At 41.1% G+C, this 21,352-nt stretch overlaps 1 protein-coding gene across 5 annotated transcripts in view; it reads left to right on the top strand.

The window, feature by feature from the left end:
* LOC127005361 (probable Na(+)/H(+) antiporter nhx-9) overlaps nucleotides 1-21,352 on the top strand; it is a 101,302-nt gene that overhangs the window by 52,551 nt on the left and 27,399 nt on the right. For all 5 annotated transcript variants that reach the window (XR_007758438.1, XM_050874150.1, XM_050874151.1 and 2 more), the window contains 4 exons: nucleotides 15,888-16,151; nucleotides 19,656-19,852; nucleotides 20,235-20,389; nucleotides 20,613-20,714. Coding sequence is in view for 4 of the 5 variants with exons in the window: in XM_050874150.1 (XP_050730107.1) it covers nucleotides 15,888-16,151; nucleotides 19,656-19,852; nucleotides 20,235-20,389; nucleotides 20,613-20,714 (718 nt within the window). In the remaining variant the exon portion in view is untranslated. The remainder of the gene's footprint in view (nucleotides 1-15,887; nucleotides 16,152-19,655; nucleotides 19,853-20,234; nucleotides 20,390-20,612; nucleotides 20,715-21,352) is intronic.

Below are 21,352 nucleotides of genomic sequence, written 5' to 3'. Positions count from 1 at the left end.
TTATTTCACTTTTTTTAGTTTATTTTCAGCGTTTCAGTTTCCTTTGGTCAGTTTGTTCTGTGTGTTATATATTGTTCCTCATGTTTCATTCCTGAGTTTCAAAAAGTTTCGCACGTTTCACCTCATTTGTATATCAGTTACTTGCACTGTTTCACTTTTATTTATTAGTGTCTTCGCTGTTTCAGATTTTGTTTCCTTTTTCTCCTTTCAAAACGTTATAATTCAAATTTTCGCTTCAGATTTTTTTTTCATGTTTCAAAAAGTTTCACCTGTTTCAAACTTGTTATTATATTCTCTGTTTCAATTCTTTTACATTAGTTTCTCCTTGTTTCAGATCTGGGTTTTTATTTCTTGTTTTTCTCCCGTATCAAAAAAGTTTCACCTGTTTCACCTATTATATTTTCTGTTTCAATTCCTTTACACTAGTTTCTCCCTTGTTTCAGATGTATTTTTTTTCTATTTTTCCCTCCCGTATCAAAAAAGTTTCACCTGTTTCACCTATTATATTTTCTGTTTCAATTCCTTTACACTAGTTTCTCCCATGTTTCAGATGTTTTTTTATATTTTTTTTCTCCTGTATCAAAAAAGTTTCACCTGTTTCACCTATTATATTTTCTGGTTCAATTCCTTTACATTAGTTTCTCCCTTGTTTCAGATGTTTTTTTTCTATTTTTTTCTCCCGTATCAAAAAGTTTCACCTGTTTCATTTTTCCTTTTATTTCATCTCCGTTTCACTTTTTTATCATCTTTTTCTTTATTTCCGATCTTTTTATTATTATTTTTCTTCCTCCGTTTCAAAAAGTTTCGGGCGTTTCACTTTCCTGTTTCAAAAGTTTCCGTTCGTGCGTTTGTTCGTGTGTTGACTCAGCGGCGGAGTTTGAGACGGCCTTGAGCGTGAGTCAGCGAGCGTGAGAGAGTAGTATTGTATGAGGTTACGTATTGATATTCTCTCTCTCTCTCTCTCTCTCTCTCTCTCTCTCTCTCTCTCTGTCGTGATTCATATTTTTAGTTTTCTTTTTTTATTCTTTTTTTCCTCAATTTTTTACTTCATCTCTTCCTCCTCCTCCTCCTCCTCCTCCTCCTCCTCCTCCTTCCTACCATTCCTTTCCATATACTTCCCCATTCCTTTCTCTCCCTCTTTTCCTCCTCCTCCTCCTCCTCCTCCTCCTCCACCTCTCTTCCTTCTTCCTGTGACCTTGTTCTCCCACGCACGCTGCATCTCCCTCCTCCTCCTCTTCCTCCTCCTCCTCCTCCCTCCCTTCCCTTCCCTCCATTCCTTCTTTTCCTCCCTCCAACACTGCATAAAATATTATCTCTCTCTCTCTCTCTCTCTCTCTCTCTCTCTCTCTCTCTCTCTCTCTCTCTCTCTCTCTCTCTCTCTCTCTCTCTCTCTCAATGAAGATGAAATTATGCAAAGAGGAGAGATGGACGCGAGAGAGAGAGGTGAAGGGGTCGGGTCTTGCATTAGGCTTTTGTTAGTTGTGATGTATGATGCCTTTCTCTCTCTCTCTCTCTCTCTCTCTCTCTCTCTCTCTCTCTCTCTCTCTCTCTCTCTCTCTCTCTCTCTCTCTCTCTCTCTCTCTCTCTCAGTCATTGTCTTCTCTCAATATAAGAAGAAACGAACTTCATTTAATTCTTATTTTTATTATTATTATTATTATTATTATTATTATTATTATTATTATTATTATTATTATTATTATTATTATTATTATTGTATGATTTAAGTCTCTCTCTCTCTCTCTCTCTCTCTCTCTCTCTCTCTCTCTCTCTCTCTCTCTCTCTCTCTCTCTCTCTCTCTTATCCAAGCTCTTCCTGCTATCATCTTCCTAATCCTCGTCTTCCTCCTCCTCCTCCTCCTCCTCCTCCTCCTCCTCCTCCTCCTTTTCCTCTTAGCATTTATTATATTCATTGCATTTTTTACTTTGTATATTGAAGGAGGAGAAGGAAGAGGAGGAAAAGGAAGGAGGAGGAGGAGAGGTAAAAAATGGAGGAAATAAAATAAAAGAAAGAAAAAAAGGAAAAATAATTATATAAATCACGAGAGAGAGAGAGAGAGAGAGAGAGAAGATCTGGTTTATTTATTTTTTCTCCTTCTGTTCGTGACTTTAGTTGTGAACGTGTTTTTGTTTTTGCTTGTTTCTTGTTTTCTCGGAAGATCCAAATTTAGAATGACGGGTTATCTCTCTCTCTCTCTCTCTCTCTCTCTCTCTCTCTCTCTCTCTCTCTCTCTCTCTCTCTCTCTCACACACACACACAAAAAAAAAAAAAAGGAAAGAAGAGCGCGTGAGTCCGTGTCAGAGATTGTACGGGGAGGAGGAGGAGGAGGTGAGGAGGAGGAGGAGGAGGAGGAGGAGGAGGAGAAGAGATGACAGGTGAAAGACTGAATAGAATGATGAAGAATGGAGAGAGAGGTATATGGAAGGGAGGGTGGGAGTAGGAGGAGGAGGAGGAGGAGGAGGAGGAGGAGGAGGAGGAGGAGGAAGACAACAACATAAGAACATAAGGAGTCTGGACGAGTCTTAACTATCATTATTATTATTATTATTATTATTATTATTATTATTATTATTATTATTATTATTATTATTATTATTATTATTATTATTATTATTATTATTATTATTATTATTATTATTATTATTATTATTATTATTATTATTATATTTACATTTACCTTCCCTGCAAGTTTTTTTCCCTATTTTTTTATTAGTTCGTGTGAATGGAAGGTGCGGTCTTGTTATGCGCTCTTACCCTCCCCTTCACCCCTCCCTTCCCTTCCCTTCCTTTCCCCTCCCCTTCACTTCCCTTCCATTTGTTTCTTCTCCCTTCCCTTCCCTTCTCTTCCCTTCCCTTCCCTTCCCTTCCTTTCCCCTCCCCTTCACTTCCCTTCTCCTTGTTTCCTCTCCCTTCCCTTCCCTTCCCTTCCCTGCCTTTCCCTTCCCTTCGCTCCCCTTCCCTACCCTTGGCTTCGCTCCCCTTCACTTCCCTTCCCTTCCTTTCCCCTCCCCGTCACTTCCCTTCTCTTTGTTTCCTTTCCCTTCCCTTCCTTTCCCTTCTCTTCCCTTTGCTTCCCTTCCCTTCCCTTGGCTTCACTCCCCTTCCCTTCCCTTCTCTTCCGTTCCCTTCCCGTCTCTCACTTCCTTTCTGCCTCACTTCATCATTTTCTCTCTCTCTCTCTCTCTCTCTCTCTCTCTCTCTCTCTCTCTCTCTCTCTCTCTCTCTCTCTCTCTCTCATCCTCTTTGTAACTTACACCTCATTTTCCGCTTCTTTCAACACCATCATCACCAGCACCAACATCACCACCACCACCACCACCAGTTAGATAGCTATAGACAGAAGAGAGAAAAAGAAGGAAATTGAGATGGAAGTGGGAGAGAGAGGAGGGAGAGGAGATACGAAGACAGAAAACAGACAGAAGGGAGAAAGAGGAATAAGGGAGATGAAGAAGAAGTATTTGAACAAGAAGAATAAAGAGGAAAAAAGTAGCAAAATGAAGTTAGAATTGAAGTTAAAATTAATGGAAGGAAAAGAAGAAAAGGAGGAAGAAGGAAAACGAATTAATCTAGAAAGGAAAAAAAAAGAGAGAGAGAGAGAAACACAGGACAAGTTACAACAACCTCTATTATTATTATTATTATTATTATTATTATTATTATTATTATCATTATTATTATTATCATCATCACTTTGCTCTATTAAGTAATGGAGGTGGGAACAGGTAATAGTGGTGATGACCGTGGTGGGAAAGGTGATGACCGTGGTGGTGGTGGTGGTGGTGGTGGGCTTAACTGCTCTCCCGCCCTCCCTTCACCCTTCCCCCCTTTTCCCTCCCCCCCTCCTCACCACCACCAACGCCACCTCCACCACCACCACGAGTATTACGGGACTGTGTCGGCTTCCAAGGCCACGAGAGAGAGAGAGAGAGAGAGAGAGAGAATTATATGGGTTTGTTGGACAGACGAACAGACACCCATGTTAGTTTAATGAGAGAGAGAGAATTATACGAGTTTGTTGGACGGACGAACAGACAGCCATGCAAGTTTATAGTGAGAGAGAGAGAGAGAGAGAGTATACGAGTTTGTTGGACGGACGAACAGACAGCCATGCAAGTTTAATGTGAGAGAGAGAGAGAGAGATGTAATGTACTGGCTGGTTATTCCACACACACACACACACACACACACAAGTCTCCCCGCTTCCCCCCCTTCCTTCCGCGTGTGTGTGTGTGTGTGTCCGGGAGTGGAAAGGGAAGTTCTCTCTCTCTCTCTCTCTCTCTCTCTCTCTCTCTCTCTCTCTCTCTCTCTCTCTCTCTCTCTCTCTCTCTCTCTCTCTCTCTCTCTATCTCTCTCTCTCTCTCTCTCTCTCTCTCTCTCTCTCTCTCTCTCTCTCTCTCTCTCTCTCTCTCTCTCTCTCTCTCTCTCTCTCTCTCTCTCTCTCTCTCTCTCTCTCTCTCTCTCTCTCTCTCTCTATCTCTCTCTCTCTCTCTCTCTCTCTCTCTCTCTCTCTCTCTCTCTCTCTCTCTCTCTCTCTCCTCCTCTCTCTCTCCTCTCTCCTCCTCCTCCTCCTCCTCTCTCTTGCTTCATTCTCCTCCTCCTCCTCCTCCTCCTCCTCCTCCTCCTCTTCACCTTTCTCGTTACCTACATATTGTCTTTACCCACTCTCTCTCTCTCTCTCTCTCTCTCTCTCTCTCTCTCTCTCTCTCTCTCTCTCTCTCTCTCTCTCTCTCTCTCTCTCTCTCTCTCGCTCTCTCTCTCTCTCCATCCTTCCCCCCCCCCCTCAATCTCTCATCTGTAACTCCTCCTAATCTTCCTCCTCCTCCTCCTCTCCCTCCTCCTCCTCCTCCTCCTTGATGACGTCATTGACCTCTCTTCTTAGTTTCATGACCCGGTGTCTTTCTGGAACTTCCCCTCCTCCTCCCCTTTTTTCTCTTCCCCTCCTCCTCCTCCTCCTCCTCTCCCTCTTCCTCCTCCTCATTTTTCTTCTTCCCCCTCTTCCCCCCTTTCTCGTTTTCCTACCTCATTCTTTTTCTCTTTCAATCTCGTCCTCCTTTTTTTGTCCTTTCTACTTTTTTTCCTTTTATTTTCTTCTCTTTTTCTTCTCTTTTCCTATTCTTCCTCTCTTCATTTTGTTATCTTCTCCTTTCTTCTGCTCTTCCTTTCCTCCTTTTTCCTCTCTTTTTCTCCTCCTCCCCCTCCCCTTCTCTTTCCTCTTCCCCTTTCTCTTTGGTAGATAGATAGATTGACAGATAGATAGATAGAGATAAAGAGAGAGAATGTGTGTGTGTGTGTGTGTGTGTGTGTGTGTGTGTGTGTGTGTGTGTGTGTGTGTGTGAGTGTGAGTGTGTGATTGGCCAGCTTACACAAACACAATTATCGCAAAACACACACACACACACACACACACACACACACACACACATACACACACACACACACACACACACACACTTATCTCAACACAAACACTATCATGGTAACAGACAGACGCGGAAACACTTTAAAAATATATATACGCGGAAATTGACGCAACACCGTGAACAAAATATTGACAAAGGTAGAATCATGATTGTTGTCTTAGCCATTTCCTTTCCTTCCCTTTCCTTCCTTTCCCTTTCCCTGGCTTTTCTTTTTCTTTCCTTTCCCTGGCTTTTCTTCCCTTTTCTTCCTCTTCCTTCACATGCGTTTCTTCTTTTTTTCTTCTTTTCCTGCTCTTCCTTTCTCATCCTTTCTTTTCCTTTCCTTTCCTCCCTTCTCTACCCTTTCTTTTCCCTCCCTTCCCTTCCCCTCCTCTTCCTTCCTATAATTTCCTTCCTTCCCTTCCCTTTCTTCCCTTCTTTTTCCTTCCCTTCCCTCCCCTTCCCTCCCCTTGTCTTCCCTTCCTTTTCCCTTCCTTTGCTTCCTTTTTTTATTTTATTTCTCTTTCAGGTTATTGACAAAGGCAGGAACATGGACGCTACTAGACTTACATAGACAAAATAAGCAACATTTCGTAAAAAACAAACAATTAAAATCAAGAAATGTCAATGGAGACGTATGGACGAGAGAGGAGAACGGCTGGACTAAGAAAGTGACAGAATGGGAAATGGTAAAGTTAGTGTTTATTCATACGGTATAGCTGCGCGTGGCCCCGGTGCTCATCCCCGTCACATAACTGATATGTAAATTAGATTAAAAAGAAGAAAAAGATAGTATCGCAAGGAGAGAAAAAACGCAATACAAAAATAACAAGAGAAAAAAAAGTCGTTAATAATTAACAAAAAGGAAGAAAAATTATATGATTCCAAAAGGGAGTTCGTTCAATAGAGTCCGATGCCATTACGAAGTTTATGAAGCGTTTATTTATAGAAAAAAACCCCGGAAACTATAGATATAATAAAATAGAGTGGAAATGTTCGCGAAAGGTTAATGTCCTGTTGGGAATGGAACAATGATGATGATGACGATGATCTTTGTGACGATGAGAGTATATACAACAACAACAGCAATGACAGCAACAACAACACGTAAGGATGACTCGTAGCGATCAAGGTCAGCGTGTGTGTTTGTGTGTGCGTGTGCGTGTGTGTGTGTGTGTTTTCCTACTTTTTCTGGCAACAGTGCATGACAGGGCGGGAAAAAAAGATGAATTAAATGAAAAATAAATATATAAAAAGAGAATTAGATAAAAAAAAGAAATATGAAGAAAAAAAATAGTAAGTAAAAATAAAAATAAAAAGGCGAATTAAATAAGAAAATTGAAATATATAGAAAAACTAATGAAAATAATAAGTAAAAACGAATAAAAACGAATTAAATAAGAAAAAAATGAAATATAAAGAAAAAATAATGAAAAAAATAAGACGAATTAGATAAAAAATAATTGAAATGGAGAAAGAGAATGATGAAAATAACAAGAAAAATCAATAAATCGCTAAATTAACATCGCGGAAATAAAGGAAGGATGACCAGTGATTAAAGGTCGAAGAGGATAATTGAAAGATAGGAAAAAAATGACGAAAATAGCAATAAGAAAAAAAAGATAATGAAGGACAGAAGGAAGGATGGACGATAAATTTGAACAGCGAAGGACAACGTGTGTGTGTGTGTGTGTGTGTGTGTGTGTGTGTGTGTGTGTGTGTGTGTGTGTGTGTGTGTGTGTGTGTGTGTGTGTGTGTGTTTTCTGGCTATACTGAGTGACGGTAAGAGTAACAACAGTAACAAAAAAAAACAAAAAAAATAGGGGTGGCCACACAATTTTCAAGGACATTTTTTTGTTTGTTCTTTCTTGCAACTAAAATATTTCGGGATTTTTATTTTTATTTTTATTTTTATTTTTTTATCTGGCAACACTTTCAAGTATTTTTTTCACAGCTAAGATATGCGAGTTTTTTTGTTTTGTTTTTTGGTAACACTCGATAGAATATTCTGGTTGTTTTTCTTCTTGGCAACACTCGATTAAATACTCCAGGTGTTATTTTTTTACATCTGGCAACACTTATTATATTTCGTCTATTTTTCGCAACACTAAACTATTCCGGTTTTTTTTTTCCATTAACATTTGGTAGAATATTCCAGTTGTTGTTGTTTTTTTATCTGCCAACACTTACCGGCGATACATTTCGAGGTTTTATTTTTCGCAACATTAAAATATTTCGTCTTTTCTCGCATTACTTGACAATCCATTCCAGTTTCTTATCTTCATTTGGCAACACTTTATAAATATTCCTTTTTTTCGCAACATTAAAATATTTCGTCTTTTCTCGCATCACTTGACAATGCATCCCAGTTGTTGATCTTCATTTGGCAACACTTTATAAATATTCTTTTTTTTCCGCAACATTAAAATATTTCGTCTTTTCTCGCATCACTTGACAATCCATTCCAGTTGTTGATCTTCATTTGGCAACACTTTATAAATATCCCTTTTTTTCCGCAACATTAAAATATTTCGTCTTTTCTCGCATCACTTGACAATCCATTCCAGTTGTTGATCTTCATTTGGCAACAGTTCTTTGGCAACATTAAAATATTTCGTCTGTTTTCCCATCACTTGACAATCCATTCCAGTTTTTTTTATCCTCATTTGGCAACGCTATAAATATTCCTTTTTTCCACACCTAAAATAACCCGGTTGTCTTTTTCCCTTAACACGTGATAGCATAATCCAGTTGCTCTCCATACCCTATCCTTCCTTTTTTTTATCCCTTACCTAATGTATTCCCCGCTGTCCCTACCCTATCCTTGTTTTCTCGCATCCTTCACCTAATCTATTCTTCCCCGCTGTCCCTACCCTATCCTTGCTCTTTTTTTTTATCCCTTACCTAATGTATTCCCCGCTGTCCCTACCCTATCCTTGTTTTCTCGCATCCATCACCTAATCTATTCTTCCCCGCTGTCCCTACCCTATCCTTGCTCTTTTTTTTATCCCTTACCTAATGTATTCCCCGCTGTCCCTACCCTATCCTTGTTTTCTCGCATCCTTCACCTAATCTATTCCTCCCCGCTGTCCCTACCCTATCCTTGTTTTCTCGCATCCATCACCTAATCTATTCCTCCCCGCTGTCCCTACCCTATCCTTGTTTTCTCGCATCCTTCACCTGATCTATTCCTCCCCGCCGTTCCTATCCTTGTCCCGCCCTGGCCCGCCTCGCCTCTGCTATAAAAAGTGGACGAAGGGTAAATTTATGGCCCATCCGCGTCGCCCTCGTTAAAACCCCGCGACCCTTCGGCAAAAAATAAGGAATAATGGATTTGGAAGGAGGAAAGGGTGATGAAGAGCAAGAGAACGAAGAGTAAGCAGTGTGGAAGAGAGAGAAATGAATAAGAGAGGTAAAAATAATAGAAATAAGTGAGTTAATTACGGATAAGAAGAGGAGGAACAGGATGAAGAATACGAGCAAAGTGAAGAAAATAAAGTAAGTGAAGATAACTGATTTGGGAGTTTGAAAAGCGGTGTATAATTAGAAGAAGGGGAATTATCGCAAATGTGTAAAAGAAAAAATGACTGACTGATGAACGATGACGAAACAAGAGTGCGATAAAGACATAGAGTATGAAAATATATGAATGGGAAGAATAGAATGAAGAATACGAGTAAAATAAGTGTAGATAAGTAATTTGAAGGGTAGAAATAATTGATATGGAAGGGAGAGAGTGTGTTCAGTCATAAGAAAAAAGGTACGATAATGATAGGAAGGAAAATGTAATAGAGATAATAATAGAAAATAGGAGTGAATTACAGATATGAAGAAGGAGAATAATTATATTAAAGAAGAATAGAAGTGAAGTAGAGAAGAAAATATGAGGAATAAAATGATGTGGAAGAGAAAGGGTTCAATCGAGAGTAGGCTAATAGAGGTAATAATATAAATAAAAGTGAATGGGAAGAATAAAATGAAGAATACGAGTAAAATAAGTGAAAGTAAGTATTTTGAAGGGTAGAAATAATTGACATGGAGGCGAAAGAGTGTGTCCAAGAGTAAAAGGAGATCAGACAATTAAGATAGGAGTAAAGTGAGGACGTAGAAAGGAAAAAGTAAACTTGAAGGGTAGAAATAATTGATATGGAGGCGAGAGAGTGTGTCCAAGAGTAATAAAGAGGTACAGTAATTATGATAGGAATTAATTACTGATATAGAAAGGGGAAGAATGGGAAGGAAAAAGTCAACGAAGATAACTAATTTGAAGGGTAGAAATAATTGATATGGAGGCGAGAGAGTGTTCAGTCGTAAGAAAAGAGGTACAATAATTATGATAGGAATTAATTACTGATATAGAAAGGGGAAGAATAGGAAGGAAAACGTCAACGAAGATAACTAATTTGAAGGGTAGAAATAATTGATATGGAGAGGCGAGAGAGTGTGTCCAAGAATAATGAAGAGGTACAATAATTACTGAGTTAATTACTGATATGGAAAGGAGAGGAAAAAGGCGAAGAAAAAAAGTAGATGAAGATAGCCATTATGGAGTAGAGTCCAGGACACACGCTAAAAAAACAACTGACTGACGGACGTGGGAAGGAGCAAAGGGCGATAAAGGAGAAGCAGAGAATGAATGATAATTAATAAGAAGGATAAGGAAGAGGATATTGTTAGTCTTGTTGTTGTTGAGAGAATATTTACGACCCTTGTCAGCCATTCATTGTGAGAGAGAGAGAGAGAGAGAGAGAGAGAAAGAGAGAGAACAAAGAAAAAGACAAACATCATCACACGAAAAAAAAAAACAACTTCAGATTAAACGAAGAAAAAGAAAAAGGAAAACAATTGAGTAATTACAGCGCGGATCTGATTGGTTTAATTAAATCTCTCTCTCTCTCTCTCTCTCTCTCTCTCTCTCTCTCTCTCTCTCTCTCTCTCTCTCTCTCTCTCTCTCTCTCTCTCTCTCTCTCTCTCTCTCTCTCTCTCACACACACACACACACACACACACACACACACACGGGGAATTCCACAAAACACCTTCTCCTCTTAAGTCTGGAAACCCCCTTGAGAGAGAGAGAGAGAGAGAGAGAGAGAGAGAGACTATTATTAGCTGTCTGCATTCTCATCTTCTCACGTTGCTGTTTTCTTTCTTTTTGTTTTTGTTTGTTTTTATTACTGATGTGTGAGAATTTCTTGTTTCCTTCCCTCTTTTTTTTTTACCTTTTCTCGTGTTTTTTCTTTATTTAATTTTTTTCATTTTATTTTATTTTTCTGTCCTTTCCTTTTCATTTCTCTTTTCTTTCTTATTTTCTTTTTCGTTTTCTTCCTTTCTTTTAATTTCTTTACTGTTTTTTTTTTCGCCTTTTTTCGTTATTTTCCTTTCCCTCCGTTTTCTCTATTTTCCTTTTCCTTCGTTTCCTTTCTTTTATTTCTCTTTCTTTGTTTTCGTTTTCTTGCTTTCTTTTAATTTTCGCCTTTTTTTCGTATTTTCCTCTCCTTCCTTTTCTTTCTTCTTTCCCTTTGTTTCCTTTCCATTCCTCTTTTTGTCTTCTGTCCCTTTCCTCACTTTCTCTTATTTCCTTCCCTTTCCTTCCCTTTCATTTCTTTTCTCTCGGAGCCTTCGCCTTTCCTGTCCTTCATCTTCCACCTTTGATTAGATAGTTAGCTGGTCTGCTGTTGCTTGTTCTTCCTTTGTGTTCCTTTGTGTTCCTTCCACATTTTCTTAACTGGTCATCCTTACATCAGCGCGCGTGCGACACCACCTTTAAAGTTGTTTTTTTCCGTCTTTCCCTTTAATATAATTTGCTTCCCTTTCCTTCCCTTTCATTTCTTTTCTCTCCCTTACTTCCACTTTTTCTTAACTTGTCATCGTTACGTCAGCGCGCGTGCGACATCATTTTTATTATAGTATTTTCCGTCTTTCTGTTTATCAGTAACCTCCTTCCGACGTTACACGGATTTCCGGCAATGATCCCCTCCGTTGAGCGCTTACCGCCGCCTCTCACCTGTTCTCACCTGCTTCTTGACTACCTGTTGATTAATCCGCCTTTGTTACACCACTTAGTCACCTCAAGGACCAATGTGGCAACGGAAAAGAGCACCGGGGACACGCGTAGTTATGGCTTATATTACCCCCAAGGCACAAAGGATACACAGATTAAGAATGATTGATGTTACAAAGGGTGGGCGGTGGTCGAGTGGTCAGCGCGGGCGTGGTGAACTCGTGAAAGGTAGATTAGGTAGTGAGTTGTCAGGTCAAGTTAGTTTGGGTTGGGGTAGATTCAGTTGAGTTAGGTCAGGATAGGTTGAGTTGGGGTAGAGTAGGTTAAGTTAGGTCGGGTTAGTTAAGTCAGGTCAGGTTAAGTTGGGTTTGGGTAGACTTAGTTCAGTTAGGTCGCGGGCGTGGTGAACTCGTGGAAGGTAGATTAGGTATAAAGTAAGTTAAGTTAGGTCAGGTTGGTTTGGGTTTGGGTAGATTTAGTTGAGTTAGGTCAGGATAAGTGAGTTGGAGACAGAAAGGACAGAAAAAAAACAGAAAAGACGAGAAAAGGAGAGAAAAGACAGAAATGGACAGGAAAAAAGACAAAAATAGATAGAAAAAAATAAAAAAAAGACAAGAAAGAGAAGAGAAAGGACAGAAAAAGTTGAAAAAATAAATTAAAATGACAGAAAAAGAAAGAAAAGCGACAGAAAAACAGAAAATGACAAAAAGAGAAAAAAAGACAGGAAAAAGAAAGACAGAGGACAGTTAGTTAAGTCAAGTCAGGTTAAGGTGGATTTGGGTAGATTTAGTTCAGTAAGGTCGCGCGCGTGGTGAACTTGTGGACCAAAGTTCGAGTCTCACGCTGACAATTTTCAAGCCTCGCCGAGTGTCTGAAGATTACCCACAAGCTGCCCTGACCTTCCATCAACCCAGGCACGGACAGGAAAAGACAAAAAAGGAGAAAAAGACGAGAAAAAACGGAAAAAACCATGATAGAAAAAAAGAGAAAAAGATAATAATGGACAGAAAAAGGATGAGAAATATACGGCACCCACTATAAATAAAATTCGCATGCTCCACTAACAGACTGGGGCCGTTCATGAGGTCCCCAGAAACAGCCTACCAGCGCCATAGGAAGCACGTAGAAAAATAAAAGAAGAACGTAAGGAGTCTGCTGCGAGAGGCTTGGCAGATTCAGTGTGTCCAAGGCAGTGTTATGGGTGTTGTAATTCTCTTTGTGTTGACAGGGACGCCCACGGTACTGTGTGTGTGTGTGTGTGTGTGTGTGTGTGTGTGTGTGTGTGTGTGTGTCCTCAAGTGTGTGTTTTCCTTCCTATTCATTGCCATTGTTGCTGCTTGGTATGTTTGTATTGGACACACACACACACACACACACACACACACACACACACACACACACACACACACACACATACTACACCAGACATTAATTGCGTGTGTAAGTTTTTTGTGTGTGTGTGTTTTTATCGTATTTTCCTACCTCCTCCTGCTTCCCCTCCAACACAACAGGATGAAGAGGAAGAGGAGGAGGAGGAGGAGGAGGAGGAGGAGAAGGAGGAGGCATAACAGCATTCTTTCACGAACAAGCGATGTAGGAAGTCTCAAGAAGGAGAAAGTTTTTTTTTTCTTTTTCTCTTATCTTTCTTTTTATTGTCTTTTTTTCTCTTTTTGTCGTTTTCTGTCCGTTTTGTCTTTTTCTGTCCCCTTTCTGTCTTTTTCTGTCCCTTCTGTCTTTTTCTGTCCCCTTTTCTGTCTTTTTCTGTCCCCTTTCTGTCTTTTTCTGTCCCTTTTCTGTCTTTTTGTTCCCTTTTCTGTTTTTTTTGTCCCTTTTCTGTCTTTCTGTATCTTTTCTGTCCCTTTTCTGTCTTTCTGTATCTTTTCTGTCCTTTTTCTGTTTTTCTGTCCCTTTTCAGTCTTTCTGTCCCCTTTTCTGTCTTTCTGTCTTTTTCTGTCCTTTTTTCTGTCTGTCTCTTTTCTGTCTTTTCTGTCCCTTTTCTGTCTTTTTTGTAATTTTTCTTTCGCTTTCTGTCCTTTTCCTCTTCTGTCCCTGTCCATTATCTATCCCTTTCTGTCATTTTTATGTATATTTTTTTATTATTTATTTTTTCTATCACCTTTTTCTGTCCCTTTTCTGTCTTTTTGTCATTTTTATTTATTTTTCTATTTTTTCTGTCCCTTCTCTTTTCTCTTTTCTGTCTTGTTTCGGTCTTCTTTATCTTTCTGTCTTTTTCCTGTCCTTTTCTGTCTCTTTTTCTCTCCTTGTCTCGTCTTCTTTCTGTTTTTTTCTGTCCTTTCTATCCCTTCTATCTCCTTTTCTCCCTTTCTTCTTTTCTGTTCCTTTCTCTTTTCTGTCTTTTCTGTCCGTCTTTTCTGTCTACCTTTTCTGTCTGTCTTTTCTGTCTATCTTTTCTGTCTTTTCCTACGTACCTTTTCTCTGTCTTATTATCGTTATTGTATCTTTCTCATCCTTTTTCTCTCCATTATTCTCTCTTTTTCTATATTTTTTTTTGTCATTTTTCATCCTTTTCTGAATTCCATTTTCTTTCATTTTTCTTTATATTTTCTATCCCTTCTTCTCTCTCTCTCTCTCTCTCTCTCTCTCTCTCTCTCTCTCTCTCTCTCTCTCTCTCTCTCTCTCTCTCTCTCTCTCTCTCTCTCTCTCTCTCTCTCTCTCTCTCTTTTTCTTTATTTTTTTGTCCTTTTTCTGTCTTTCAATCCTTTTCTGCCTTCCATTTTCTTTCATTTTTCTCTATATATTTTTTCCTCTCCTTTGCCCTTTACCTTGTCGCTCCCCCTCTCTTTCTCTCTCTCCCTCTCTCTCCCTCTCTCTTATATAATCTTCTTCATCAGTGTCCCCGAGTAAGAATTTTTTTTCCAGCTCCTAATTTTATCTCTCTTGCTGACGTCAGGGGGAAGAGGCGGGAAGATTTGGAGGGGAGAAAAAGGGGAGACCGGAAAAAACAGGGAGGAGGAGGAGAAGGAGGAGGAGGAGGAGGAGGAGGAGGAGGAGGAGGATAGAAAGGGGAAGAGTTTTAAGAAGGGAGAAGGAGAAAATCGAAGAGAGAGAGAAAAATGAAGGAAAGAGGAGGAGGAGGAGGAGGACGGGGAGGAGAATGATGGAAGGAGAAGGAAGACGAGAAAGGAGAAGTAGGAAACGGAGGAAAGAAGAGGAAAGGGGAGGAGGAAGAAGAGGAGGAGGAGGAGGAAGGAAGAGGCGAAGGTTAGTTGGTTCCGTATCGTGTCAGTCAGTCAGTCAGTCAGGTTGAAGGTCAGTGTGTGCGTGTGCGAGAGAGAGAGAGAGAGAGAGAGAGAGAGAGTAACGGAACCACAAGAAGAAGATAAACTGGAAACGAGAGGAAGAAAAAATAACTGACACACACACACACACACACACACACACACACACACACACACACACACACACACACACACACACACACACACACACACACACAGACAATCTAATCCTTTTTAAACACACAGAAACTCATTAATTAAAAACACAAGCAGATGGAAACACACACACGCACGCACACACAAAAAGGATAAAATAGAGAATAATAAATAAGAAATAAGAATAAATGAAAAATAAAATAAATCAACAATAAAATGGAAAATAAATAAATAGATAAAAAAAAATACACAGTTACACACACATAATTATACGTACATACAAACGCACATAGGTACACTACATACATACATACATACATACATACATACATACCTTCCTTCTCCTTCCCTTCCCTTATTCCCCCTCCCTCTCTTCCTCCTTCTCTTCCTCCTTCCTCCCCCTCCCCTCCCCTTCCCCCCTCTTTTACCCCCCCCACTCCACCCCGTTCCCATGCCTGAAGAAAGAGCGTCAGCCAGTTTCCCGGAACCGTTTCCCGGGTGACCTCACATGACCTCGTGACCCCCGGGGCGAGGGTGACCTTCCCCGGGGGTCATGGTGCCTTGGGGGCCCGCCACGTTCCCACCGCCACCACTATCATCATCATCGTCATCATCAGCATCACCATCATCATCATCATAACGATAATATTTTTTCAATTTATTTATTTATGATTACTTTTTTTCTTTTTCTTCTTTTCCTTCTTCCTTGACTACTACTACTACTACTACTACTACTACTACTACTACTACTACTACTACTACTACTACTACTACTACTACTACTACTACTACCACCTTATATCCCTTCTACCTCATAATACTGATACCAATAATAATAATAATACTTATATTTGCATTACCTTACACTTCCCTTCTTCTCTTTCACTTCCTTATCCCCAAACCTCCTCTAATGTGCATCTTCTCCCCTTCGCAGGCTTCCACATGACGCCTAAGCTGTCCCATGTCTTCCCCGAGTCTTGCATACTAACACCAACACCACTACTATAATATTAGAACCCTATCCTTCACTCCCTTCCTCACTCCTATATCCCTAAACCTCTTCTTATGTCTATTTGTTCTCTTTTCCAGGCTTCCACATGACGCCGAAGCTGTCCCATGTCTTCCCCGAGTCTTGCATGCTGATTGTGCTGGGCGTGATCATCGGACTGCTGCTTTTTCTCACCAAGGCGGCCACCGTGTCCCCGCTCACCGCCGACGTTTTCTTCCTCTACCTGCTGCCGCCTATCATCCTGGACGCCGGCTACTTCATGCCCAACCGCCTCTTCTTTGACCACCTCTTCACCATCTTGGTCTTCGCTGTCATCGGCACCATCTGGAACGCCCTGATGATCGGTGAGTGGGTTTGGATGTGGGGTTAAGAGGTTTGGATCGTGTTTTGGGGTTTCAGGTGTGAATGTAAGGGGTTTAGATCGTTTTGGGGAGTTTAAGTGTGGTTTTAAGAGTTTCTGAATGTCTTTTGGATTGGTGAATGGTATTGGGTTCGCTTTTAAGGGGTTCTGAATGTCCTTTGAGTTGGTGAAGGGTATTGAGTGTGCGCTATAGAGGTTCTGAATGTGTTTTGGGGTTTCAGGTGTGAATCTAAGAGGTTTGGATCGTGTTTTTTAGTTTATGTATGGTTTCAAGAAGTTCTGAATGGGTTTGGTCACGTGGAATGGGTTTGTGTGTGTATAAGGTGCTGGGAATGTGTGAAGACAGGCGAAGGAATGGTAAGAGGTGAAGAAAAAGGTGGAAGGTTAAAAACAGGTAAAGAAAAGGTGAAAACGTCGAGAAAAGGTAAAGGGAAGGTGAGGAAAAGGTGAAGAATAGGTGACGGGGAAGAAAAAGGTAATACAAGAAAGATGAAAAGGCAAAAGAGAGGTCAGGGTGGGTCAGCTTCTCCTTATTAACACTCCACTCAACTTAGCCCCGCCAGGTAGCCAAGTCCAGGCCCATAAAGCAGAGGTAACGTCCACTAATAGTATTGCTCGCTTTACATACACACTGCCGCCCCGTCACCAAGCGCGTATAAGTGGGGCAGGAGGTACGCGGGAGAGATCTATGTGCAGGGGGTAAGAAGTAAGGGGGTTCGGTCTATAATGGGTACAGGAGGGGTGGGCATGGAGGGGGGTATATTATGTGTACAGGAGTAAGCATGAGGGAGGTGGCTGCGGTGAGGTATATGATGGGTACAGGAGGGGTGGGCATGGAGGGGGGTATATTATGTGTACAGGAGTAAGCATGTAGGAGGTGGCTGCGGTGAGGTATATGATGGGTACAGGAGGGGTCGGGCATGGGTACAGATAGGATAGTACGAGATTATCCGCGGTGACAGCAAGGAGCAGGTATAGATAGATAGATAGATATTTATTGATCACAAATGTACATAAAACCAAAACATCATACATAAATCGGAAGTTATTTAAAAATGTTAATTTCGTTAATATAACAACATTTCCAATTTGTAGTTCACATTCAGCACTTAAGTAAAATCTTTATATAGTCACTAAAATATGCAGAACTCTGGTGTCGTTACCGGCTTAAAAATAGTTTTAAAAAATATGAAAACTTTACAAATTTAGATATTTATATGAAACTACTTTATCAAGAAATTTTAAAAGTACACTATGATAAAAGAAAACCTAAAAAGAAAAAAGCGTAAAAACAGAGGAACCCTAAATGATGACAGGTATGCAGGCAGGTTTGGAGGTGAGAACAGGATGCACAGGTGTGGAGATCGAGGGACACAAGAGGTCGCAGGTAGATGGATAGAAGTCACAGATGGTATACAGTCAACAGGTGGACAGATACAGGTAATACAAGCTGTGGACAGTTGCTTAGAGGTCACAGATGGTATACAGTCAATAGGTCAACAGGTAATTCAAGCTGTGGACAGGTGCGTTGAGGTCACAGATGGTATACAGTCAATAGGTCAACAGGTAATTCAAGCTGTGGACAGGTGCGTTGAGGTCACAGGTAAGGTGTTGGAGAGTGTGGGAAGAAGGGAAGGGGTCGCGGTTTTTGTGTCTGTCTGTGTGTACGCAAAAAGGGAAACAGAGAAGAGACTTAATAGGGAAAAAAATAAAAGACCCATTGCCGAAAAAGTGTGATGGCCCAAAAAAGGTCAGTGTGAAATAGCAAAGGTTGAGGCTGTGTGTGTGTGTGTGTGTGTGTGTGTGTGTGTGTGTGTGTGTGTGTGTGTGTGTGTGTGGATGAGAGAGAGAAGCATGTGGATGATAAAAAGATGTGGATGAGTGAAGAAGAAGAAGAGGAAGAAGAAGAAGAAAAAGAAGAGCAAGAACAAGAGGAGGAAGAGGAGGATCAAGAAGAAGAAGAAGAAGAGGAGGAGGAGGAGGAGGAGGAGGAGGAGGAGGAAGAAAAGGAGGAAGGAGTAAATTATAAAGAGGAAAAAATAAGAGGAGTTTTCTAATGATCCTCTTCCTCTTGTCTAATGGCGAGGAGAGATGAGCGGCAATGACTCACGAACTCCTCTTCCGCCCATTCACCGCTCCTCTTGTTCCTCTTACTCCTCTTTCTTTCTCTATCTTTATCTTTCTATCTCCTCTCTTCTCCCTACTTCTCTCATTCGCTATTTTCTTTTTTTTTTTTGGTATTTTTTTCTTCTGCCCATCTATTTGTTCTCTCTCTCTCTCTCTCTCTCTCTCTCTCTCTCTCTCTCTCTCTCTCTCTCTCTCTCTCTCTCTCTCTCTCTCTCTCTCTCTCTATCTCTCTCTCTATCTATCTATCTATCAGTCTTATCTATCTCAACACCTGCAATAGATAAGAGAGAAAGTACACCTGGGCAATGCTAATTAGAGTGTCATCTGTCTGCCCACCTGTCAGACATGCCAAGGTTGTGGTATTCGAACCCTAGCCATGAGGTTTTGCGTGCGACAATGTCAACCACTCAGCCACGGTCTTGATTTGGGATTGCTAGTTAACTCTTCCCTTATGTGGACGAGAGAGAGAGAGAGAGAGAGATGCGTAGAAAGTGTTGTATTTGCAAGTCATTTCGTGTGTGTGTGTGTGTGTGTGTGTGTTTGTGTGTGTGTGTGTGTGTGTGTGTGTGTGTGTGTGTGTGTGTGTGTGCGTACCCTGACAGGTAACTTGGGAATACCTGGGCACGTTGGATCCTTTCCTTCCTCCTCCCCCTCTCTCTCTCTCTCTCTCTCTCTCTCTCTCTCTCTCTCTCTCTCTCTCTCTCTCTCTCTCTCTCTCTCTCTCTCTCTCTCTCTCTCTCTCTCTCTCTCTCTCTCTCTCTCTCTCTCTCTCTCTCTCTCTCTCTCTCTCTCTCTCTCTCTCTCTCTCTAACCCTATTACTTCGTGTCTGATCCCTTAACCCTATTACTACGTCTATGATCTCTTAGCCTTCCTTTGTGTTACTCTATTCTTCCTTACGTTATTCTGTTCATCCTTGCACCAATCCTATACAAACTTCACTATACATCATCTAATCCCTTTCTTTTTACTTGTATTCCTCTAAGGTTCTCTATGCAACGTCCCTTCTTTCCTTGTATTACTTCTATGAGCATCGCTATTACAACCTATAATCCTCTTCGTGATCCTCCTTTAAAGACATTACTCTATGCGCTATGAACCTGTTACCTCGTCTGTGGTTCCTTATTTTCTTATTCTTTTTCTGGACATCACTATACAACGTCCCTAATTCCTTATTCTTCTTTTCTTTCGTCTATTTTTCCTTGCATTACGTTTCTAACCATCACTAAACAGTCTCTCCAATCCCTTATTATTCTTGATCTCACTTCTCCAAACATCATTATACAAGCTCTACTGTATCCTTTCTATCTCCCCTTCAAACGTCTCTTTTCAACGTCCCTTCTTCCCTGTGTCCCCCTCCAGGCATCACCATGTACGCCATCAACCTGACCGGCCTCTTTGGCGTGAAGATCCCAGTGCTACACATGTTCCTCTTCTCGTCGCTCATCTCCGCCGTGGATCCCGTGGCGGTGCTGGCCGTGTTCGAGGAGATACAGGTGGAGGAGGTCTTGTATATCCTGGTCTTCGGCGAGTCTCTCCTCAACGATGGCGTGACGGTGGTGAGTACGATGTGGTGGGTGGTTGTGGTAGTAGTGGTAGTGGTTGTAGTTGTAGTAGTAGTTGTAGGAATTGATTTTTCTTCTTCTTCTTCTTCTTCTAGTAATAGTAATACTATGTTCAGTATAATAATAATAATAATAATAGGCTGAGGGTTTTGGTATGGGTGTGTAGCGTCAAGAGGAGTAGGTTGTGGAGTCCTTGAATAGACAGGTAAAGCGAAGTAGTCTAGACGTGTGATCAGAATGAATGGGAATGACTTTGTGAGGAGAATACATGAGGGAAAGATAGAATGACTGGATATCAAAGAGTTCGCAGGCACGGGGTCGAATAAGCCGTATATGACAGTTTGCTCCACACCCTCTCTCTCTCTCTCCCCGCCAGGTCTTGTATCACTTGTTCGAGGGCTTCAGCGAGCTCGGCGAGAACAACATCAAGGCCGTTGACATCGCCAGCGGGGTCGCCTCCTTCCTTCTTGTGGCCCTCGGCGGCACGGCCATCGGCATCATCTGGGGCTTCCTCACCGCCTTCGTCACCAGGTACAGAGAAAAGGGTGTTCAATCATAAACCCATTGATACGAATTTTCTCGCTTCATCCTTCTCTATCGCTAAGACCTAATTACCACCTTCTTTCTTAGGCTCTTAATACAGCCCTTCGCCTTCATCGCCAGGTAGAGCAAGGTGTTGATAGTGTTGTGTTTAGTTGCTTTGTTCCGTCACCTGACCTAACGTTGTCCTCCTCCTCTCTCCCCCCTTTCCCAGATTGACGAGTCAGGTCCGCGTGATCGAGCCCATCTTCGTGTTCGTGATGGCCTACCTCGCCTACCTCAACGCGGAGATCTTCCACTTGTCCGGCATTCTATCGTGAGTACACATATGCCTTTACTCGTAGCCTGGGAGCAATTATCGTACCCCCAGCATCACCTTCTTCGGGATAAAAATGAAGAACTGTATGCGTGTGGAACCTGTTATCTGTTTCAGTAGGCTACTCCTTCCGTTCCTCCCCTAGCATCTCTTTTTGCTGTATAACTAAAAACCAGTACGTGACCCAGCTATTCTTCTCCTCTTTTCTCATCTACAGTATCATGAAAATATACAACTTCATCTCTTCAGCATCACCTTATACGGGTTACAGAGAGGGTTACAGGAGCTTACACACACGCCTGCACTTGTGGCCTTAGAACGCTTATCTTACCCCCAGCAGTGCATTTGACGGGGTAGATATGAAGAGCTTATCTATTGCCTATTGCATTATTTTCCAGCTGTTAACCTTTTCATTGGTGCTTCCTTTCTCTCTGCTAGTAACTTGACCTCCCGATGAACTGCGTGAAGCAACTATTACCCTCTTCAATAGTACTCCCTTTCTCTGCTAGCAACTGAAGAGTCATATTCGTCAACATTTAGGCGCACTAACACCCTCATTTGGCTAGGCTCACATAGGAGTTTTTTTTTTATTATTATTTTTTTTTACATAAGAGGAAACAGCTCAAGGGGAAAAAAAA

This window comes from Eriocheir sinensis, chromosome 30 (assembly GCF_024679095.1).
Source record: "Eriocheir sinensis breed Jianghai 21 chromosome 30, ASM2467909v1, whole genome shotgun sequence".
In the NCBI taxonomy this organism is placed as follows: Eukaryota; Metazoa; Arthropoda; class Malacostraca; order Decapoda; family Varunidae; genus Eriocheir; species Eriocheir sinensis.
This window is presented reverse-complemented; position numbering and strand designations above follow the sequence as displayed.